At 35.6% G+C, this 24,114-nt stretch overlaps 3 protein-coding genes across 3 annotated transcripts; 1 reads left to right on the forward strand and 2 right to left on the reverse strand.

Moving 5' to 3' along the window:
- The first annotated feature begins 1,798 nt into the window (after positions 1 to 1,798).
- LOC114368976 (MOB kinase activator-like 1A) lies at positions 1,799 to 5,516 on the forward strand. The gene is made up of 8 exons (XM_028326278.1): positions 1,799 to 1,936; positions 2,025 to 2,107; positions 3,313 to 3,361; positions 3,473 to 3,581; positions 3,831 to 3,924; positions 4,371 to 4,504; positions 4,619 to 4,782; positions 5,211 to 5,516. Exons 2-8 carry the CDS (start codon positions 2,082 to 2,084, stop codon positions 5,280 to 5,282), a joined length of 648 nt encoding a protein of 215 aa, XP_028182079.1. The 5' UTR covers positions 1,799 to 1,936; positions 2,025 to 2,081; the 3' UTR covers positions 5,283 to 5,516.
- A 1,643-nt stretch (positions 5,517 to 7,159) lies between these two features.
- LOC114367404 (O-fucosyltransferase 35-like) lies at positions 7,160 to 8,798 on the reverse strand. The gene is made up of 3 exons (XM_028324583.1): positions 8,639 to 8,798; positions 7,922 to 8,395; positions 7,160 to 7,847 (listed from the first exon to the last, which is right to left on the reverse strand). The coding sequence occupies exons 2-3, from the start codon at positions 8,380 to 8,382 to the stop codon at positions 7,643 to 7,645; spliced, it is 666 nt and encodes a 221-aa protein (XP_028180384.1). The 5' UTR covers positions 8,383 to 8,395; positions 8,639 to 8,798; the 3' UTR covers positions 7,160 to 7,642.
- A 7,965-nt stretch (positions 8,799 to 16,763) lies between these two features.
- Positions 16,764 to 22,881, reverse strand: LOC114367405 (O-fucosyltransferase 35-like). The gene is made up of 2 exons (XM_028324584.1): positions 22,188 to 22,881; positions 16,764 to 17,172 (listed from the first exon to the last, which is right to left on the reverse strand). The coding sequence occupies exons 1-2, from the start codon at positions 22,455 to 22,457 to the stop codon at positions 17,044 to 17,046; spliced, it is 399 nt and encodes a 132-aa protein (XP_028180385.1). The 5' UTR covers positions 22,458 to 22,881; the 3' UTR covers positions 16,764 to 17,043.
- Between the last annotated feature and the right edge of the window lie 1,233 nt (positions 22,882 to 24,114).

The raw sequence follows: 24,114 nt of genomic DNA on the forward strand, positions 1-24,114 counted from the left end.
TTTAGTCTCTTTAATATTTTTTTGCCTATTTCATGTTTTTATTTTATTTTTATTGTTCAAAATTATATTCAAATATAAAATAAATAAGGGATTAAAAATGGACAAAATAAGAACTAATTTTAATCAATAAAAATAAAAGAGAAACTAAAAGTGGACAAGAAGTTCTAAAAAGACTAAAAATGTTAACTAAAAATTGTAAAAACAAAAGAAAGAAAGATTAGAATTTGAAAATTTTGAGGAATTAAAAACTTAATTACCGATGCTTTGGTTGCACCAACGATTACAAGGCTTTATATAATATTATAATAAACAGTAACAGAATGTGTGAATGTGATACAAAATCACCACAAAGTACTAACAATACAAACAAATTAATTATTTCTACGACCTTTTGAGTTACTGCATCAATTTATTTCTTGGGCCTATTATCTAAATGCGAAATTTGGTTTGGCTTTTGCACAACAATAAACAGTTTCCCTCACCACAATGTAAACGGTGCCTTAGCCGATTAGCACAACAAATAACAGTGATATTTTAGAGTGGAAAACAAACGAAAGTCCTCAAACATTTTAGCTCAACTCTTCCCCCCAGCCTCTTCTACCACTTTTTTCATCACGTTTATGATTATTATTGGGCTTTGAAATTTCAATGAAATTTGTTTGATTTAATTATTTGTAAAAATGTTGCCGATCCAAATTTAAGTTTTTGAGAAATTTAGAGATGTTATAAGAGTATGAAAAATTTCTAGTCAGCAAAAAAAGCATGAAAAATTTCTTATCTTGCATCCTTAAAATTAAAATTAAATAGGACTCAGGATAAAATCATATAATGAAAATCAAAAGGCGCATGATTTTTCATATAGAAAATGCAATAAACATATATTATTATGAATGTTCTCATTCCAATTAATACTTAAATTAAATGTATAGTACTATATAAAGTTGGCATCAAGCTGTAAAGGATTGGATGACAGAGAACCTTCAACATGTTTTTGACAATTATATTTTGCCAAAAAAATAAAAAACAACGCAATGCATTTTCTAATTTAAGTACATATAAATTAAGAAAGTTGTCGATGCCACTTACAAATTAGTCAATTTCTTTTTCCTGCCATGATGTCGAACTTATCTAATTTGAGTATACGACTGTAATCTTAATTGTACGTATAATTGTTTTTTCCAAAAACAGTTAAAATAAAAGATTTAGAATTATTGTTATTATTTATTTATTAAGTTTCTTTTGTATCTCACATATATTCCATTATTTTTTTTCTTTCTTTTTTATTATGTTATTTATCACATTTCTAATTTTTTTTTCTTTTTTTTTCTTCCTATCTTTTGCTTCCTTCCATTTTTGTGTTATACAAATAGAGTGTACATTGAACATTAAAAAAATGACAATCTGTACAATTCTTAGTTAAACACAGAATCTTATTTTTATTAACGTATCTCTAGCAGAACATTTCAAATTTAAGCAGACCACTCAACCAAAAAAAAAAAACCAATTTTTTATTTAAAAAAGGCCACCACCACCATAGAATTTTCTTAAAGAATAAAAAAGTATATCTCATCTTAATGCTTCCATTCACCATTAATTTGATGCCTAAATCCTTCACATACAACTGTTACAATATCCTTTTTAAGACTATCATTCATTAAACTCTTAAAATTAAAAGGAGAGAGAAGAGGATTAAAAAAAGGAAAAGGAAAATAATAGTAGGAAGAGGATAAGAATATACGCTAAAAATAAATTAAAAAGATAAGAACAAGTCAGAAAATCAAGAAAATGAAAGAAAAGAAAAAGAAAGAGCATCAGGCATAGCCAGCCAGGTAAGCATATGCAGGTTGGCAAATGGAGTTTTTGCCTTTCTCTCTCTTCACTGGGAGGAGAGAGAGAGAGAGAGAGACGGAGGAAGTGACAGACTGGCATTAAGGAGGTTAAGCATTCTCTGTCTCTCTCTATATATATTTATATAAAGTCGTTTTGGTCATTCTTCAAATTTTTGGTTTTTGTGATTTTGATAGGACGACCCTTTGGTGTTTGGATCTTCAAGAAAGAGAGACCCTTGGGATTTCGTCACCATGAGTCTCTTCGGTCTTGGAAACAGGTTCTTCATCCAAATTTCTCTCCTTTTCTTCCGCTTCATCTTTTCTTTTTAGATTCTGTGTTTTTTTATGTAAAAAAAATGTCTTTTTGTGTTACCCTTTTGAGGGTGAGCTGGGATTTTGATTTTGAGGCTGCCCTTGATTTGTTTTTGGATGAATTTTTATCCCCTTTGTTTGATCTTAGTGTTTTCTTGATATGTTTGTTACATAGTTGTCTTTTGTGTTCTGTTAAATGAGACGGTTGATCATCATATGATAGAACTATAACAGACATAACGGTTATCTGAACCTGTGTTGCTAATATGGCTGTGAAATTTGTATGCTTTAATTTAATTATTACTTTGTGTTATGGCAATGAGAATTTGTCTCATTCTGAAGCGGCTAATAGGAATTGATCAAGTGATTCATGACCGAGAATTCAAATATACATCTAATAATGTAATAAGTGATGTTTGGATCAAAGGATGGGGGAGGAGGAAAATATAATCTCCCAATATTGGGGGAGAGGCAAAAATTGGAAGGAAGGAATTTTGACCCTTTTCAACTTTTGAACCGAGCAAGGGTCGAAATTCCTTTCATCCCTTCTTCTATTCTCTTCCAACCAAACAGTATGTTAAATGTTTTTAAACTGCGTGTGATGTTACTAATGGGTTTGGTCATGCCAAGAATGGAATTTTGGGTCTTTGAAGGATACTCTGTTGGCTGGGTAGTGCTATGATCTTGTGTATGCATGTATGATTCTCAGCTGGTCATACTTGACTTGATGTTACAATGATGCTTTTGATGAGTTTTAGCTGCTTCTGCGCTGTATAGGTGGCTTACAAAAGTTGAATAATAAATATTATGCCATCAAAGTTTAATTGTGCTATTGAATTTTTCAGAACTTTTTTGTTATGTGAAATGGGAGATAGAAACCAGTTTTGTAACGTTTTATGAGCATGTAAAGCTACCTTCAACAATAAATGCTTCAAAACTAGTAGACAAAAGTTGAATCCGTATGTACCATTTATAGGGCATAGATCATTGGTAGAAACAATTATATGAGCCAAATTGCTCTAGTCTGCAATTTTTTCCTCTAGTAAAATGAATTGTCTGATATGTTAATCCCCTTTATTTTTTTTTATTTTTTATTTTTTGGTTGATAGTTTGGTATACTTTTGTTTTTGTCGATGACTACTCATACATTATCAAACTTTGATCCATGCAGAAACCAAAAAACATTTCGTCCAAAAAAGAGTGCTCCATCTGGAAGTAAGGTTGGTGGTCTTTTTTACTTGTGGATTGGTTACTGGATTCTTTTCTATTTTTTCTTTATGGTTTATATTCAACCAACTGAGCCTTCTATGCATTTTGATTATGAAATGCAGGGTGCTCAACTTCAAAAACACATCGATGCCACGTTGGGTAGTGGGAACTTGAGGGAGGCTGTTAAACTGCCTCCCGGTGAAGATATTAATGAATGGCTAGCTGTAAACAGTAAGTATCTTTAGTATTTTGCTTTTTGAATACAGTGCTTGAGTTTCCTACTTAAATTTGTGTTCTGCCCTGTCTCTCTTCCATATTCACAAGACTTATCTTCTTAACCTCTTCTATATAATTGACATTGTTTGGTGTTGTATTTACACTGCCTGGTAACTTTTAGTCATTGGTAAATGATATTTCACTGCAAAATTGCTTATAAAAAAATTTGCACATTAACATTTATATTTTGTTTTTTATGTGCAGCCGTGGACTTCTTTAATCAAGTGAATATCCTGTTTGGTACTCTTACAGAATTCTGCACGCCAAGTAACTGCCCTTCAATGACTGCAGGACCAAAGTATTGTTTGATCCTTCAACCAACTCCTCTTATTTTACTTACATAGTATTGTTGCAGCTAGATTAGATTGGCTATTATATGTATCTTTTCTCTTTTTGGCTTGTCTGCAATGTATTTACAGCAATTGACTTTGTGTTGCTAAATAAATATTCTAAGATGATTAGGAGAGCTAAATGCATAGGGAGTGGTAAAAGGAAAACAGATTTCGACTATAACTATAAAACTGGGAAAATTTATTTTACACAAAACATTGTGAGTAAGAGGGCATACCAAGTCCCTTGAGGTTGTATCACCCTTTTTCACCTTTTTTGTGCCAATTTTCCTTTTCTTTTTCATTGTCCGTGAGTCAATTATCTGTAGCTTCATATTCTTAAATGACAAACTAAATCATTGTAAACAACATTATACATATATGAGACAAGTATTTAACATATTAAACTCTACAGGTATGAGTATCGATGGGCTGATGGTGTTACTATAAAGAAACCAATAGAGGTGTCTGCTCCAAAATATGTTGAGTATTTGATGGACTGGATTGAATCTCAGCTAGATGATGAAACGATTTTCCCTCAAAGATTGGGTATGTTTGACATATTGATAAAGCTAGTTGGCCAGTTAGCTGAATTTTCTGGATTGTTATTTGCTAATAATATGCATCATAGCACTATTTTAATTAATTGCTGCATTGCTATAGGGGCTCCCTTTCCAACCAATTTCCGAGATGTTGTCAAGACAATTTTCAAGCGATTATTCCGTGTATATGCTCACATTTACCACTCACATTTTCAGAAAATAGTGAGTTTGAAGGAAGAAGCTCACCTTAATACTTGCTTCAAGCATTTTGTTTTATTTACTTGGGTAAGTGAGTTATAAAGATTAAAAAAAGAAGTTCAATGATGCATTTGTTTCTTCATCTTTTGGTTTTGTATTGGGTTGGTTGTGCTAGGGTGGAGAAATTATTGCATGATCTAGACCACCACTATGATCTTGTCAATCTCCACGTGACACGTAGTCTAGTTTTTTAATTTACAAGAGTTAATAAAATTGTGTTATGTGTCAAGTGAAGATTAGTCGGGATCATGAACACATGATGATTTCGGACTATACAATAATTTCTCATGAGGGTGAGCCCTGGTGCAACAGTAAGGTCATTTTGCCTTGTGACCTAGATGTTGCCAGTTCAAATCTCATTCAAATGCAAATATGGGAAGTATGCTTTTCTATCCAACTTGACTGCTGCCATCTTTTTTATTTTCTTGCTGATATGCTGCTATCTTGTGTTGCAGGAATTCCGTTTGATCGACAAAGCAGAGTTGGCACCTCTTGAGGACCTTGTTGAATCTATTGTTCAGTTATAGTGCTGTTGGTGTTTTCTTTCCCTGATTTTTAGGAGAGATTAAACATTGGAAATGTTGGCTATACATTTTTGTGACCCCTTGTAAAATACTTGCTAAATGAAAAATCTTTATCAACCCCTTATGTATTTGGCTCTTAATTGTTGTGATGGTTGCTCAATAACAATAATAATCGTGTGAATCTAGCGAAAACCTCCTTGTGAGGCAAGGGAAATAATAGATGCAATTGACGCTTTATATATTCTGGCAAATGTTATAAAGTCCTTATTTTTTTTTTCTCCCCTCCCCCTAAATTAATAAAGGCTAGGGGAACATAATGGCTTTCTGAAAAGAACAAGCAATTGGAGATTTTATCCAATTTCTTCACCAAGATATCGCATTCACTATTCAATTTCTTTGGATTGTCTGTATTGATCTTGAGAACTGCTTTCATGTCATCAATAAAACCATGAAAGCTAAAACAGTATATGTAAAATACCAAGGTGGTTTAATATCAAGTTGACTAGCTAGATATTAAAATATGATTTATATATTTAAAAGGTAAAATTATATTTTTGGTCCCCTTAGTTGTCTCTAATTTCGATTTTAGTTCTCCTTTAAATTTATTCATGAATTTAGTTCTCCAATTATGTTAAATCCTGTAAATATGATCTTCAAATTCATATTTGAACGTTGACGGTCACGTGCCACGTTTTGATCGGACAGTGAACAGAAAAAAAAAATAGAATTAGCTCTTGGACGCACCTTTTCATGTTCAATCAAAATGTGATACGTTGTAGTCAAAGTTTTTTTGTGACAATTAACGTTTAAATTTGGACTTGGAGATCACATTCACGAGATTTAACATAATTGGAGGACTAAATTTGTGAATAAATTTAAAAAGAGACTGAAATCTAAATTAAAGACAACTAGGAGGACTAAAAATGCAATTTTGCTTATTTAAAAATACTCATTTATTGTAAATTTTAACTATAATATAATTTATGTATTAAAAGTATTTATTTATTATAAACTTTATTTATATAAAATGAATATTTATACTATGCATTGCATAGGATAAAATATTGGTTATTTTTTATTATTATTATCAAGTATCACAATAGAAATGCATTTCAAACTTTAAATAATACATTTTTTTAATTAAAATATCCACTTTTTTTTTATTTAACCTATTCCCAAACTGATTCAAATCATCTGGCTTCTAACTTATAAAGGCGATACACATATATCTTCAGAAAATTATTAATCGCACTAGTTACTATGATGAAATTATTTTCTTTCACTTCTTTTACTAAAAGAGTTCAAGTATACATGTGAATTAATTAGTATTTAGGTGAGATAGTAATAAATAATGCCATTGTTGGAAAAGAATAATACTCTCTTAATAGTCTAAAATAACATATTTTGAAACAAATAAAAGAAATTAAGATGATAGAATACTTAAAATGGAAGGAATGGTTAACAAAAAGGATAAAGCTTCTTCAGCAAAAAAAAAAAAAAGTGTCTTCAGCGAAAAAGGTAAAGCTTGACCTCAATTGTGATTGGATAACTAAAGAACTAAACCTAACTCTTTTCCTAACAATTAGTTCTCTATTAATGAGTTGATATGCTTAATAGCTTTTAAATAGACTAATAACTCCTCAAATTTTGACCTCTAACTGCCCTTCAATCACGATTATATTTTGAGTAATTTTCTGTCTATTTGACCTAACTCTTTTTCATCAAACAAATTGTGAAAAATCTGACTTTTAAAGCAGCCAAATTGTATGAAGACTCACATCTTAAGGGGACATATCTAAAGATTAATTAAAATGACCAAAATGAATGTCTTATCTAAGGACACTTGCTTAAAAGAATTGATAATGCACAAAAGCCAGAATATTTTGTATTATTGAATAATGAACTATAACAATACAATACAATACAGCTTATTCAGTCTCGCCATCTTTTCTTGGCATGAAAAGATATTGAATAATTTTAAATCTATATAAATGAAAAAAAAAAACTTCACTAGTAGTGTGATTAAGGATGAGGTTTGCCCCTCAAGGTATGGTGTTTAATCATTAATGATTATCATGTGTTGTGAATGGTATATAGTATAGTAGTATACTTGACCTGCCTGTGCTTGATCCTTCAATTTGTAAATTGTGATGAAGCTGAGTGGCTTATTTCTTAACCCCTTTTTCTTGGCCCCATGTAAACATGTCCATCATCCAGGCCAACACATAACACTTATCAAACAACCAAGCTTTTGTAGACTCACATTCCCACCTTCTCAAAACAGAAATACTGAAGGTAGCACAGCCACAATGTTCTGTACGTGTAACCCTCAGCATGGCATCAATCATATGAAAGACAACCTACTATGAAGTATCTAACCTTCTTTCACATATACATCCTGGCAGAGGATTTGAATAAAAACTTTCCTCTAGCTTAGGTATTTCTCCGTGCTCCCTAGGATATGGAGCACCGATTCGGTCTTCATGGAGCCTTTTTACCTTGGAGCTGAACTTCTTCCAAGAAATTTTTCCTTCATCCAACTTATCAACGAGTTTAACAAAATTTACCCTGCACAGCAGAATGAATATGATCAAACAGTCAAGCAAGAAGTGATGCAGAAGATTAGGTTAAGAATATGTTACTTGTCTTGGTTGATAGTCTTCTTGAAGTTTTTGAAGCCCCTATGGCCTTGTACTGCCTTTGCCATATTTCCATCATAAGTATAGAGAAATACATCACTCTGAAGTGCAACAATATATTCTATGCCAGCTAACTTGTTCTGGTGATTCCTGAAAGTATTCAACTCTTCTTCAGAAGAGAGAGAGGAATGAGAGAAAATGTTGGGGAAATCATCCTCAAGATATTTCATACTTCCTCTACCATATGCTTCTCCAGCTACCAGATAAATCCTGGTTTGTGATGGAAAACCTAGTGCTCTAAGCAATAGGGAAGTTTCCCTCGGAGTTAATGGGCAACCTCCAGTCAATCTCCTCTCAGTCCCATTAATCTCCTCCTTCCAGTGACCAACTTCATTTCGCATCTGTCGTAGCTCTTCATCTTCTTCTGCGGTCAAATTGTGACTGCAACCTGTAAATGCAAGCATATCCTTCTCATACCTGTTACAAAAGAAAATAGAGCAAGGTGATTTAAAGCAAAATATATAATTTAAAAGTTCTTGACAGGATAAATATTAACACCAGCCTAATAGTTGGGACTCTTATAGTCTTACTCCACCAGAAAACTATTTCTAAGCATGATTCAATCATACAGTTAAACTATAAATGAATAATTTATGATCTAATCCCCAAAAGAACTTGGTGGTAATTGAGCTATGCAAGCCAGACTAAGCAATAAAGTACCTCGTATTTTTTCCTCTGCCTGTGAAAGTTTAGAAATTCGCTGGTTTGATAGAGAAAAAAGCCAGAATGGAATGAGTTCTGTTTATTTGACTTTCTTTCACATTACTTATTATTTTCTTTCAAGAACAGAATATCGCCATAGTAACTAGTCTTTCAACTTTAAAACTACAGATGGACTTAGAGACAAATGAAAAAGAGTAAAAAGTGGGGGGATGAAAGATAAGAGAAGAAGATCCACTTTTCCTCTTGTACTAAAATATTAGAGTTGTAACTTGCCTCAAATGAAGCGTGAGATAAGGATTTTCATTCTGTCGCATTCTAGATATTAATTTGTTTCCAAATTCTTCAATGAGAGCTGAATATTTCAATGCTCTATAATTTACACGACATCTTAGCTTTTGTATGGAACTAGGAATTCCATTATTAGCAAGTCTAGAATCGGTATGGGTGAAATAGATCACTTTGTGATGCTTTAGCAGGGAAAGTGCAATGAAGGAAAATAGGGAAGACACGTTCTCGGCCAAGTTAGCTAAAGGGGACCCATATGGAGAAAAAGGGAATAATGCTGTTAGCATTGGTCCGAAAATGATGGGGCAAAGGAAAAGAATGAGGAATCGCATGACTAGCACCAAACTGAGGGACTACGTACGCAATTGAGCTAGTATATAAAGAATAATTAATAGTATTGTTTTTTTATGCAAGTTGTGAGAATTATCTCGATTCTATTCTCTCTCTCATACTCTCTTGTTCCCAGAATTTGTATCTGTGTAATTTCCTTCCAGAACTCTAGCTGGAAGTGAGTCTTAATTTCAGTCAATATACGTACTCTTCTCCGTCTCTTCATTTTTGCACATTACATTTGGTGCACAATTTTGCACATTACATTTGGTGCTTTCATCTCACCATGGCAGAGAATACCCGGATGAAGGAGCTCATTGCCGATGTCAAGCGCAACGCTGACACTATCCAGAAGATGTACAACGATTTCCATGAGCAGATTGAAAAAATGGAAGTCACGAATGCATCTCGATTTGCACGGATGGAAGCGATGCAGACAGAGACAAACAACAAATTTTCTTAGATCCACAATGCGCTTGATTTGCTTCTGAACCAAAGCCCCAAGAAATCTTCCCACGATGACAATAACTCAAGCAAACAATCATTTCGGGTGAGGAACATTAAACTCGAATTCCCTCGTTTCAATGGCAAAAATGTCTTGGAATGGATATTTCGTGCGGAACAATTTTTTGATTATTATGGTACACTAGACCCAGATCGATTAACCATTGCTTTTGTGCACTTGGACAAGGAGGTAGTCCCTTAGTTCTAGATGATGTAGTGCTCTCACCCATTTCACTCTTGGGTCGAGTTCACTCGAGCCTTAGAGCTGGATTTTGGACCTTCCATTTATGAGTGTCAAAGAGCTACATTATTCAAATTAAGTCAGATTGGTATTGTAGCTGATTATTATCTGCAATTTATGTCATTAGCTAACAGAGTTTATGGCTTGAGTAATGATGCATTGATAGACTGTTTCATTAGTGGTTTAATTCCTGAGATCTGACGAGAGGTGATGATTCACTCACCTATTTCTATTGTTAAAGTTGTGTCCCTTGCTAAAGTTTATGAAGAAAAATATACATCCACCATTACACCACATGAATTCACCTCATCCAATTATTACAACCACAGAGCACCCTTCAATTCAATTAAGCTAGAAAATAACCACAAAACCAATCCTACTCCTATACTCCAAACCCCACCAACACGACCCATGAACCTTGCTCAACGAAACCCAAACATCAAATCATGTTATTGGTGTGATGACCAATTTTCTCTAACCCACAAATGTCCCAACCGTCAAATCATGATGCTACAATTTGATGACCCTGAAGAGGATACCCAACCTGAACCAGAAAAACCCAACTAGATATGACCTACCTTGAACCTGACCTAGCCACAAATGACCATCATCTTTCTCTAAATGCAATGAAAGGGACCGATAGCATGGGTATTTTGCGATTCACAAGCCAAATTGGGCAAATCAGTGTACAAGTCTTAGTTGATGGAGGAAGTTCAGACAATTTTTTACAACCCCGAATTGCTGAATTTATTAAACTCCCAGTGGAACCAGGTCCTTGTTTCAAAGTTTTGGTGGGAAATGGCCAATCTATGATTGCTGAGGGAGTGGTCCCTAATTTGTCCATCACATTACAAGGACATGAGTTGACAATACCTGTATTCTTATTGCCTGTGGTAGGAGCTGACATTATTTTGGGATCTTCATGGTTGGCTACTTTAGGCCCACATGTGGCAGACTATGCAGCTTTGACACTAAAATTTTTCAACAAAGGAAAATTTGTGGCATTACAAGGAGAGAGAGGCACACCACCTAAACTGGCTCAATTCAATCATTATAGAATGATGCGAAATACTGATGCTATTGCTGATTCATTTACCGTTCAGCTATTTCAATTCCACACTGAGGATGATGCTTTGAAATATTTACCACAACATATAGCTCCAGAGATTGCCCTGTTGCTGCACACTTATAGTTCAGTGTTCCAAACTCCAACATCATTACCACCTCCTAGAAGTCAGAATCATGCTATTCCACTTTTGGAGGGTACACAACCAGTTAAAGTCAAATCGTATAGATATCCTCATAGCCAAAAAGAACAAATTGAGAATATGGTGCATGAAATGCTAGACCAAGGTATTATACAACCTAGTACTAGTCCTTTTTCTTCACCCATTGTACCGATGAAAAAGAAAGATGATAGTTGGAGGTTTTGTACTGATTATAGGGCCTATGTTGTGACAATAAAGGATAGTTTTCCTATGCCAACTGTTGATGAATTACTAGATGATTTATTTGGTGCAATTTTTTTTTTTCAAAACTGGACTTAAGATTAGGTTACCATCAGATTTTGGTACAACCTGAAGAGCGGCACAAAACAACTTTTAGGACACATCATGGATACTATGAATGGTTAGTCATGCTTTTTGGATTAACCAATGCCCCAACAACTTTTCAGAATTTAATGAATCAAATTTTTCATGATGCCTTGAGAAAGTATGTGCTAGTTTTCTTTGATGATATCCTTATATACAACTTTACTTGGCTGGAACATTTGACACATTTGGAAAATATGCTATGAGTCCTTCAACAACATGTACTATTTGTGAAGTTGTCCAAGTGTTCATTTGGAGTATTGGAAATTGAATACTTGGGACACATAGTTTCCGGACAAGGAGTATCTATGGATAGTAGTAAGGTTCAGGCAATCTATGAGTGGCCACCACCCACAAATGTGACACAATTAAGAGGATTTCTAGGTCTCACAGGCTACTATAGGCGTTTCATCAAAGCATATGCCAAAATTGATGCCCCTTTGACTGAATTACTCAAGAAAGATGGTTATTTATGGACTGAGGAAACTGAAACAACATTCCTTAGACTCAAAGAAGCTATGATGACAACACCTGTTCTGGGGTTACCTAATTTCCAACAACCCTTTATCTTAGAAACGGATGCATCAGGGATTGGTATAGGTGCAATGTTACATCAAAATGGTCACCCAAATGCCTATTTCTCCAAACAAACTTGCACCACACACTCAAAAGAAGTCCGCTTATTTTAGAGAGATGTTGGCCATGGCAGAAGAAATTTCTAAGTTTAGACACTATTTACTGGGCCATAGATTTATTATTAGAATTGATCAGAAAAGTTTGAGAAGCTTGATGGATCAAAGTTTGCAAACCCCAAAGCAACAAGAGTGGTTGCATAGATTTTTGGGATATGATTTCACAATAGAGTATAAGCCAGGAAAAGATAATTTGGTAGCTGATGCCCTCTCTAGAGTAATGTCATTATCATGGTCTGAGCCGGAGCATTCCATTGTTAGAAAATTGAAAAAAGCACTGCAGAGAGATCCCAAGTTACAAGTTATTATGCACCAATGTGTGGAACAACCCTTATTGCATCCCCATTACTCAATGAAAGGTGAATTATTATATTGGAAAAACAAAATTGTTGTTCATAAGGATGTGGACTTGATACAACAACTCTTACAGGAATTTCATAGCTCACCAATTGGGGGACATTCCGGGTTAAAAAGAACTTTGGCAAGGGTGACACAACAGTTTCACTGGCCAAATTTGAAGCATGATGTGCAATAATTTGTTCAATCTTGTGCAATTTGTCAATAGGAAAAAACTTTACATACCAAACCTGCTGGACTGCTGTAACCACTGCCTATACCATCTCAAGTATGGGAGGATATAACAATGGATTTTATCACTGGCCTACCAAATTCGTATGGCTTCAATACTATTCTGGTAGTAGTAGACCGTTTATCAAAATATGGTCATTTCATAGCACTCGAAGGGGATTACACGAGTAGGTCTGTAGCTGAGTTATTCATGACTTATGTGGTCATGCCTAAGTCAATAGTGTCTGACAGGGATAAGGTTTTTACTAGCAATTTCTGGAAGAACTTATTTCAATTGCAGGGTACCACATTGGCCATGTCCTCAGCCTACCATCCTCAATCCGATGGCCTATCAGAAGTAGTGAACAAGTGCTTGGAGATGTTTCTCAGGTGTTTCACTTTTCACAATCCAAAAGCTTGGTACAAGGCTTTAAACTGGGCAGAGTTTTGGTACAACACATCATTTCACACCAGCATTGGTATGGCACCATTTAAACCATTATATGGGAGAGATCCACCTACTCTTACTCGATACAATCCACAGGCATCAGACCCTGTTACTCTACAGGAACAATTGATCAACATGGATAGCATTTTACAACAATTGAAACAACAATTGGAAAGAGCTCAAGTATATATGAAGAACCAAGCTGATAAGAAGAGAACTGATGTGTCCTTCTGATCGAGGCCGTACCCGAATCAAATAAATATTAAAAATGCAGTATCTAGGAAGTGATCCTAGGTCGTCTCCCAACGAGCAATGGTCAACCAAACGTTCATAACAGATAGTAATAAAACAGTAACGAATGGGGGGGGGGGGTTGTTTGTTTTTGTAAATTAAACAGCAAGCAAATTTGAATTAGAAAATAACAGAATTAAAAATATGTTGTTTCCCCTTGATTTACAAGCAAGTCTCTTATCCTAGGTTACGAGAATTTATCCTTAATCAGTTCAACCACTTAATCCAACCTTAAATTAAATTACTAAGTGAAAATTAACATAAGGCTGTCATTATGTGATTAAGCAACACATACACCAATTAATCATGAACGAAATTGATCATTAAGCATGACTTAAATTAAGCGCAAATACAATTAATCAAGCACTAAGCATGCATGGATTAATAACAACAAATACAGAGTAATTGGTGAAGAGGAAAACTTGATCAGAATTCAATAGTAATAATAAAACCTCAAAGAGAGTTGTGCTTGATCCTCAAGAGAAAACAACGCTGGAGACTTAACCTTCCATTAATCAGTAGAAAATGAAATTGCAGATTGAAGCAGAAAACGAAATTGCATTGCTACGTGAATAGTTAAAACTGGAATTGCAAAACCTAAAATTATTCTTTCTCACAAAACGAAAAAAACTCCATAAACTAAAACCTTGGTGCTGTTATATAGGTTCTCAGCCCCCAAAGCTTACAAATCTATTTTAAGTCCAAGCCCATTAATAAGATAAAATCTGGACAAGATAAGATTTGATAAAATAAAATCTGGATGAAATAAAATCTAGATAAGATAAGATAAGATAAAATCTAGATGAAATAATATCTAGATTAGATAAAATCTGGATAAGATAAGATTTGGTAGAATAAAATTGTCTGCTCTCTTCAAGTCCAAGCCCAATTCCGGATTCAAGCCCAATTACTTATAATTCTCCTGAAATTAAATTAAAAACACAAAATTAGTCCAGTAGGCCCAAATGATAAAATTGCATAATTAATTTGACAATTAAGACTAATCAGTAATTAAAATGATGACAAAAAGGGTTAAGAAATAAGAGGAAAGTGATGGCACATCACCTTCGCAATGGGAGATTTAGTTCTAGTGAAGCTCCAACCATATAGGCAACACTCTGTCACTTTGAAGAAATCAGAAGAATGAGATATTTTGGGCCATTTCCTATTGTGGCCAAAATAGGTAGCGTGCCTTACAAGTTACAACTACCTGATGCGGCCAAAATACATCCAGTTTTTCACATCTCTCAGCTGAAGCCTTTCAAAGGAATTCCACAAGAACAGTACATGCCTTTGCCTCTAATCACAACCGATACAGGTCCAGTAATTGCCCTAATTGCCATTCTGCAAACTAGGTCCATCAAGAAAGGCTCAAATTTTATACCACAGGTGCTTGTGCAATGGGACAACACAACTCCAACTGAAGCCACATGGGAGGTTTTAATGAGATGTTAGACAGCTTCCCTAACTTCAACCTTGAGGACAAGGTTGTCATAAATGGGGATGGTATTGCAATGAAGGAAAATAGGGAAGGCACGTTCTCAACCAAGTCAGCTAAAAGGGACCCACATGGAGAAAAAGGGAATAATGTTGTTAGCATTGGTCGGGAAATGATGAGGCAAAGGAAAAGAATGAGGAATCGCATGACTAGCACCAAGTTGAGGGACTACGTATGCAATTGAGCTAGTATATAAAGAATAATTGATAGTATTGTTTTTTTAAGCAAGTTGTGAGAATTATCTCGATTCTATTCTCTCTCCCATACTCTCTTGTTCCTAGAATTTGCATATGTGTAATTTCCTTCCAGAACTCTAGCTGGAAGTGAGTCTTAATTTCAGTCAATATACGTACTCTTCTCCGTCTCTTCATTTTTGCACATTTCATTTGGTGCACAGTTTTGAACATTACATTTTTCACATTACAGAAAGAACCTCAGTCTTGTAATAACTGGCTTGTGAAAAAGCATGTAAATTGACTATTGATAAAACATTATGAAAAAAGGTCGAAAAAAACATTGTCATTATATGACACAAAGCAACTCAAAACGAATATGATGACAAATGTATATGTCTATCATTTGATACTCCCATTTTCTTATAAACTATAGCTGGTTACCTAAAATGGATCATATGGGTTGCTAACCTTTCCCAAGAATACAATAAATTGATTAAAGAAGCATAATTTTGGATTTAAAAAAGATGTAATTGGAGATAGGCAATTTATGTTGACCTTTGACCAAGATATTGAAGTTTTTGAGAAAGGTTCAATTTCAGCATAGGTAGGTGGTAATGTCTCAACTACGTGGATATCATCATCCTTCAGTGTCTCAATAAAATATTTCCAATCAAATAAATCCTTGAAGCCACTGCAAATATATCAAAACAAATTAACTACAGAGTAAAAGTATTGAATATTGAAGCTTATTTGCAACTTAAAACATCATCTGAGGGGCAATTGTTAAATTGGAAACCCGTCAATTGATCTGTTAACGTAAAAAAATGATAGCTCAAGGGAAAATATATGGGAGGGAGAGATTCAAAGGACCATCTAGATCTTTCTTGCATCTTCACTTCTGTCATTTAAGGTAAAAGTAATGAAAATTGTCTATAAAAAGATGATGGTTGTAAGATTGCAATTGATGGCCATTTCTCAAAAGTGTAGTAGAAGTTCCAACAGGCTAAATTTACCCCAACTTCATTTCTTACAGAAATTTGATCATCTTTAGTTTTGTTGTTTGCATTGCCTCAAGTTAAACTAAATGAAGTTTTGGGCTTGCAAGAAACAAGGAAATTATGCTTACACCAATCAATCCAATTTTCCAATACCACAATACGAGAGAAGGTAAAAATAAACCAACCTTGCATCACCCCAATAAGAGGTGTTATCAAGAGAAGGAAGAACAAGTGTTGCCTTCATAATCTTAGCAACAACAACCATATCACATATATCTACATTCAAAATATATCAACACGTTAGATTATGCTAGCTGCCTAACTTTCTCAAATATTTCATTAGAAAACCACAAAACCAGACCCCAAATCTCATTTGATTCAGGCCACCATTAGAATTTACAAGAATGTAGCCATTGGTCTTCTCATCTTGCTTGACAAAAAAGAATTCAGAAGTTTAGCGGAGATAAATTTCGGAATATGAGTAGGAGAAAGGAGTACAATTGATAATAAAATTTCATACTTTTATGATTTCTTGGCAGGTCTATACATTGGGTGAAATTTTCATAGTTAGGTCTAGACCAGACACCTGTTCCTAAATACAAAGCAAATGTTGATAAATAAAAAGATTAAAACATCTTTGAATTTATACACCAATAAATCACCTTTTGTTGTTCATTCCATATACCTTGTCATTTTATTTGACAACCAAACAAAAAATAACAGAATAATATAGCTAAACACATGAGACAACGATTAGAGGCTTTCTTCAGTCGTGCCAGCCTAGCCGTCAATCACCCCTGTAGTTACCAACTTTAGAGTTCGGTCAACCTCATTTGCTCCCTCCCTATATGCATAACCATGGGAGCTTTGATCCATTAGATTTTGACTAGTAATGGAGTCAGATAGTTCCTGATAAAAGGGTGAAATAATTTACTTAGTGTGACCTGTCTGATTCTTAATCTACCTAAATCCTTGAAAAATAGTAGAACTTAGATATAGTTCCTTAGGCACTTTTGATGTTTTTCAATCAAAAATTGAAGTTTCATCTTGGTAATCTATGTAATAAAGGTTTAAATTAAGAGAAATATTATCAACATACTAACATACTATTGATTGAGCTCATATGGAGCTTCGTGCCACTCAGCTTAAACAATTCTTGCCAGAATCTACTGATCAAGAGAGGATCACGGTCCGATACTAGACTGCAGGGCATGCCATGAATTTTCCCCGAAATGTCAATGAAGGTTCTTGCCATGCCGGATGCTGTGTAATGTGGCAGCAACAACCCTAAGTGTACTCCTTTCAAGAAGCGGTCCACCACTACCAGAATGACTGAATGACCTCAAAAAACTGGTGAGCCCACAATGAAATCTAATGAGAGATCTTCCCATGGTCGTGCCGGAATAGGTAAGGGACATAGTAGCCCTGGTTGTCGACGGTGATTGTACTTTGTCTGTTGGTAGGTGATATAGCTGGTGACATATTGATGGACATCCTTTTTCATGGTTGCCCAAACAAAATTTTCCCCGACCAGTGCCAATGTCTTCATAATTCCCATGTGACCTCCGGTGGGCATTGAATGGAACTCTGCGAGGTTAGTTGGTATTGAATGAGCTCCATGTGGCAACCAAATGCAACCCTTCTGTAGAATTAAGTCATGTCGGAGAACATAGTCAAGATGATTATGGGGTTCATCCTTTATCTTCTGTCAATACCCCAAAAGTTCCTGATTGGTCAATAAATTTGCTTTTAATTCCTGCAAAAAAATATAATTGGGAGTTGTTAGTACAAAGAATTCTCTCGGGGAATTTTCCAATCGTCGCGACAAGGCATCTACCGTTAGGTTTGACTTGCCGGTGCGATACTGGATAATATAGTCGTATCCCAGTAATCGTGCGAGGTATATCTGCTGCTCTGGAGTTTGAATTGCTTGCACCATGAGTTCCTTGAGGCTTCGGTGATCTGTTAAGATCGTGAAATGGTGACCCAACAAGAATTGTCGCCATTTCTTGACCGCTACCGTGATTGCGGCAAGTTCCCTCACATACGTGGATGCGTGAAGCAATTTCGAGCAAAAGGGTTTACTAAAGAAGGCAATATGGTGATTTTGTTGTGATAAAATCGCCCACATGCCTACCCTCGACGCGTCTGTCTCCACCACGAATGGCAAGTAAAAGTCCGGTAGTCCCTAGACCGGGGCCTGACACAGAGCATCCTTCAACTTGGTGAAAGCCTGGTCAGCCTCGCTAGTCCATTGGAATTGATCCTTCGTCAACAGTGCCGTGAGAGGTGCTGCCATCGTAGCATACCCTTTTGTGAAACGACGATAAAATCCCGATAGACCCAGGAAACCTCGCAAAGTTCAAACAGACTGTGGTGTAGGCCATTGTTGAATGGCATCGACTTTCGTAGGTACTGGTTCCACTTCGCATTTGGAGACGACATGACCCAGATATTCTACTTGTTGGGTTACAAACGAGCATTTTGGTAATTTGAGGAAGAAGTTGTTATCTCTGAGGATCTGAAAAGCTGTCTTTAAGTGCTCGAGATGTTCTGAGAAGGATCTACTGTAAATTAGAATATCGTCAAAGAAGACAATGATGAATTTACACAAATAGGGCCCAAAGGTATTGTTCATAGTGGCTTGGAAAGATGATGGTGCATTGTAGAGGCCGAAAAGCATTACAAGGAATTCATAATGTCCATGATGGGTTTGAAATGCAATTTTGCTCACATTAGCAGCCGCCATTAAAATTTGATGATATCCCTGTAGTAGGTCCAATTTCGAAAACTAGCTTGCTCCTCCCAATTCATCCAGTAGTTCATCAATCGTCGGAATTGGAAATCGGTCTTTAATAATGATTGCATTAAGAGCTCTATAGTCCACACAAAAGCGCCAAGAGCTATCCCTCTTTTTGACTAGTAATATTGTCGATGAGAATGAGCTGGTACTTGGCCTAATAATTCCATTTTGGAGCATCGTTGTGTCTTGCATTTCAATTTCCTGCTTCTGGAAATGAGGGTATCGATAGGGTTGTATATTTACCGGGGTAGAGTTGGGTAAAAGGTGGATAGGGTGGATGGTTGTTTGCGAAGGGGGTAAGGTCGTAGGAGACTGGAATAGAGAGGCGAATTGAGTGGTCAAGGTGATGATATCTGGGTGAGTGTTTTGGGAAGGTAAAGCTTGGGAACAGACCCTGATATGAAAATATTCACTAGCGCTTCTGGTCTGGATCAGACGATGAAGTTGTGGAGGAGTGACTGCCTGCAGAGCCATGTCTAAGTTTCCTTTTAGTTCAATTAGTTTTCCTTCATGAACGAACTTCATGGTCAAGTCGTTGTAATCTATTAACACCGGCCCAAGCGATTTAAGCCATTGGACCCCTAGAACAATATCAACACCACACAGTGGAAGTACATGGAGGTCCACCGTGAACATGCGTCCTTGCACATGTACCGCGAAACCCATGCATAATTGACAACATTCAACTTCATTGCCATTTCCAACAAGCACTGTCAAGGTTGGTGTGGGCTGAGCGTTCAAGCCCAAGGACTTGATTAAGCATTCTTGCACAAAGTTGTGCGTGCTTCCTCCGTCAATCAGGATCATCACATTCTAGTTTGGAATCCGGCCCATCATTCGCAAGGTTTTCGGGGCTGACTTTCCCAAGAGAGTGTGCAAACTGATTTAGGCCTGGGGCGGTTCAGTTTAGGGTGGGTTAGTTCGGGTCAGATCGTCTATTTGTGGGTACTGGCTAGCTATTTTAGGGTTCAGAACTTCATCTCCTTGCTCTTCATCTGCGATGAAAAGGAAGAATTATGAGGCACAACGATGTCCCCTGGTGAACTTCTCATCGCAATTAAAGCATAGCTCTCTCTCTCTCTCTCTCTTCGACTCGTTAGTTCCTATGGTGTGAGTCGTTTTAATGGTAAGGGAGGGGGTTTCGCTGGTGAAGGTAATAGTGGTAGATTCGGGGGAGGTGACGTTGTGGTTGAAGGTGTTTGTGGAATGAAATTGGGTCCAGTAAGCGTTCGACCGCGAAGGCCCCTTCGATTTTCCAGGAGTTTTTCTTCCTGGAGGCGAGCTAAGTCGGATGCATGCACCAAGGTCAGAGGCTAAAGAGCCTGCACTTCGTGTCTGATATCAAGATCCAGTCCAGATACGAAACAACTCAGAAGAAATGGTGGCGGCAACCCCATAATCCGATTGGCAAGCGCTTCAAATTGGGTCAGGTAATCCTTCACTGAACCCTTCTGTGTTAGTTTGAAGAGTATTCTGGTAGGATCATCGTACGACAAGTGCATAAATTGAGCTTTTATTGCTTGCAAGAAGCTGGGTCATGTGGTGAGTTGGTGGTTTCGCATCATCCACTGGAACCACGCTAAGTTGGGCCCTCTATGTAAAAAGAGGCAATGGTGAGCCATTATGACTCAGGGGTTGAATGGTATTCAAAAAACTACGTAATTTTGAATACCTAGCCCGAGGGATCTGAGCCATCAAATCGCGGCACTTCGAGTTTCATTCTGGGTGGGTTGGCTGTATGGTTAGTTGGTGTGGGTATGGCTGATGATGATGAAGGTGAGGCTAAGTGGTGAGAGGTGTTTTCAAGAACTACTACTCGATGAATGAGTTCGTCAAGATTCTCTATGACGTGAAGCTGATTAGAGGCTAATTTGGCCATATCTTCTTCAGAACGTTCCGTGTTAGATTTGGATCGGGTTGATTCAGCCATGGGGCTTCTCTTAGAGAAAGCAACAAGTTGTTGTGAACTACAGAGCAAATTCCTAGTATTCGAGATCTAGGGCCTCCAGAATAAGGTGAGGAGAAAAGAGATTTTATTTCTGCTTATCCATTAGAATTACATCATTCCTATATATAGATGTTCTGCTAACAAATTCTAGAAAAATTCTAACAGATTTTGGCATTGTATGCCTTAGAGGAATTCAAATGCAACGACAAGGGAGACAATCCTTAACGGCAAGGAATATTTGGTCGATAAGGTTTCTAGAATATCACTACTCAATTGTCAGCTTAACCACTACTTTCTCAATTAGCTACACATAGTCCTCAAGGTATCATGGTCTATTAATTTCCCTTTTTGGCCTTTTATCCTTTTCTTTGTTCAGTTTTGTATCTTGCTCTGTATTTGCTGCATTTTGGTTTTTGCTCATAACAGGGCCCCTTTCCTTAACTCATGAATTTGTAGTTTTCAATAAATTTTAACTAATGAGAGTCTTAGAAGGAGTGTATTAGAAAATGAATTGCTAACACTCCTCTTAAATTAAACATTGACATAGGTTATCATTGAAGTGAAACTCTAATTTTGATTGAAGAACAAAACTAGATGCGCTTAAGAACTGCGCTATTGAAGTTTTATCTCAATAATCTACATGATAAAGGCTTAAATTAAACTTGGCATAGGTTGTCATCGAGATGAACTCTAATTTTGATTGAAGAAAAACATTAGAAGCACCTAAGTTTTGTCCTGGGGTTTCACAATTTGGTGCAATATCTATCATCAATAAATAGTAGTACATGAAAAATGAAAACAAAACGCTCCCATTTATAAGTTCTCCTTTCAATAAACATTTAGATGATAACAATAACAACAACATCATCATCATAATAATAAGGTTAAACTAATCACTTGTCCTTATAGTCGTCTTAATTTTAAGTTTTAGTCCCTATACTAGAAAACTGTAAATTTTAGTCACTGCACATACATAAAAGTTAAGCCTTGATCCTTGTCGCTAACACCAGACAACAATATCTAGAAGTATAAAACCGCTACAAAAATTGTATAGGAACTACAACTTAATAGTTCTTTTTTTTTGGCATAGGAGCTAAAACTTAAAATGAAAAGACAAAATGATACTTTAACCCAATAATAATAACAATATGAAAATTATGGCATGATTGAAACCTGAATAATGGATTCATGTGTACTATGTACTTTAGATCGGAACCACCAGGCAGAAGCACAAATCATGAGAAGACCCAGAAACAAGCACACCCCACAGAAGAGCAAGAACACCCAACAACCAAATTTGTTCTTTTTCTCCTTTTGATGATGCTGATTCCTTTTTGAAACAGACCCTTCAGCAGAAACCAAGGGTGATCTGGGTGAGTTGATTTGAAGCTCAATCTCACTGTTGTTGTTGTTGCGTTTGAATGAGTGAGCTGGACGAGTCATCGACCCAGTGTAACGCGGGCTGTTAACTCGGTGAGGAACGCCATCCGTAGTGGTGGAGGGAAGAAGGAAAAACAATGTGGTTCCATCTTTGCTAACAAAAACTAATAATTAATAATTGTCAATAAAAAAAATTAATGTCATCATAATTCACACATCATCAGTTCATCACGTCTCTTTATGCTGCTGCTACTGAATATTGAGTTCAGGTATTGTAGCAATTAAAGTTGCAGTGATTGTAGGTGCGGCTCAATGTTTTCCATTCCTATCATTCATGTTGAAATCAGATAAAATACTAACGAGAAAACTTTTGTATGAATATTTAATACAACTATATATATATATATCTAAAATTTAAACTCAAGACACTTGATCCATCTGTTTATTCCAACTTTTTCTCTTTTCTCTTCCTTCTCCGTGTCCTGAATCTGAATGTTATGACTTATGCGGTGCTTAGTCAAGTGTTCTTGCTTTACGGTTACTTTTTGTTTGTTTGTCTTGTTCTACTTTTTTTAAAGACAAAAAAAAAAGACAAAAAAGTAAAGAAATATTCCAACTTATTTGAGATGATAGTATATAACAATTATGGTTTGTAATTATGTGGTTAGTAATGATTTCGCTTGAGATCGACAAATCACATACAATTATCAACTACGCACATGGTGGGATGCTTCTAGCTGCTAGTTGCGAGTTGCCTCACTATTTATAGGAAAATGATGTAGATATTCTTAGTACTATGGTAGTTGACATTTAAAGAGAAAAAAAGTTGAAAAAAATAGGTATAATAGGAAAGAAAGTACAATATTTTTAAAAAATAATACAATTGAATTTGAATTTAAGGTAAAATATATTTGTGATATTAATAAATACCTTAATTTTATTGTCTAATACACATGAAACTTCCTTATTATTTGTGTCATTGGAAAGCTTGCTGAAAAAATTATAGTTCATCCCTACACCTTATAAACCAAAATAAGCTTTAATCTTAGAGAAAATTGGATCTTAAATAGGTCACTTGATCATGAAAAACACCTTAGGTCTCACATCGGGCAAAATAACCTCTTGAATTCCTTTCTTTCCCTATATATAGAGAAGACGACCCAGCCTTAGGAGCACCATAGATTAAAGTAGGCTTAGCGTTAAATGTGAAGCCCCTCATAGTTAATATTTTTTATATTCCCTTTAGAGTTTCAAAATTTAGGGCATATAGGCAACATGGGGTTATGTTTTAAACCATAACTATGTTTTAGCCTTAGTAAGAATTGGGGGGTCATGGTGGACAACACCATCAAAATAGTAAAGGTTAGTCAGAATTTGTCTCTATGCTTTCCAAGTGAGTGTTTTCCTATCCTTTATAAGTTATTTTCTTCTTTAGCTTTTGATGTAAGTATTTTATCTTATCTTAGTTTAGGAGAATGATATGGAAACTAAGAGATGTGAAAAGAGTAACTAGAAACGTGATATTAATGTGAAAAAATGAGTTAAAAAGATGATCAAACTAGACTTGTCTTTATAAGAAATATAAACCTATATGTTAGCTAACTAATAATGTTGGTTTCATGTAATTTGGACTTATGCAATCAGTTCATGTTCTTCCTAATTTTAGGCACAGTAGATGATTGAACTAGCTTTTGAGCTAAACATAAAAGTTGTAGATAAT

This window comes from Glycine soja, chromosome 9 (assembly GCF_004193775.1).
Source record: "Glycine soja cultivar W05 chromosome 9, ASM419377v2, whole genome shotgun sequence".
In the NCBI taxonomy this organism is placed as follows: Eukaryota; Viridiplantae; Streptophyta; class Magnoliopsida; order Fabales; family Fabaceae; genus Glycine; species Glycine soja.

What these genes read in the sequence shown, in the direction of transcription:
- LOC114368976 (XM_028326278.1), top strand. Translation starts at nt 2,082, where the DNA reads ATGAGTCTCTTCGGTCTTGGAAACAG. An exon ending in TGAATGGCTAGCTGTAAACA is followed by an intron (nt 3,582 to 3,830) that starts GTAAGTATCTTT and finishes TTTTATGTGCAG; the next exon opens with CCGTGGACTTCTTTAATCAA. An exon ending in ATTTTGTTTTATTTACTTGG is followed by an intron (nt 4,783 to 5,210) that starts GTAAGTGAGTTA and finishes CTTGTGTTGCAG; the next exon opens with GAATTCCGTTTGATCGACAA.
- LOC114367404 (XM_028324583.1), bottom strand. Translation starts at nt 8,382, where the DNA reads ATGCTTGCATTTACAGGTTGCAGTCACAATTTGACCGCAGAAGAAGAT. An exon ending in AAGACTATCAACCAAGACAA is followed by an intron (nt 7,848 to 7,921) that starts GTAACATATTCT and finishes TCTGCTGTGCAG; the next exon opens with GGTAAATTTTGTTAAACTCG.
- LOC114367405 (XM_028324584.1), bottom strand. Translation starts at nt 22,457, where the DNA reads ATGACTCGTCCAGCTCACTCATTCAAACGCAACAACAACAACAGTGAG. An exon ending in CACATGAATCCATTATTCAG is followed by an intron (nt 17,173 to 22,187) that starts GTTTCAATCATG and finishes CCCTTTTATCAG; the next exon opens with GAACTATCTGACTCCATTAC.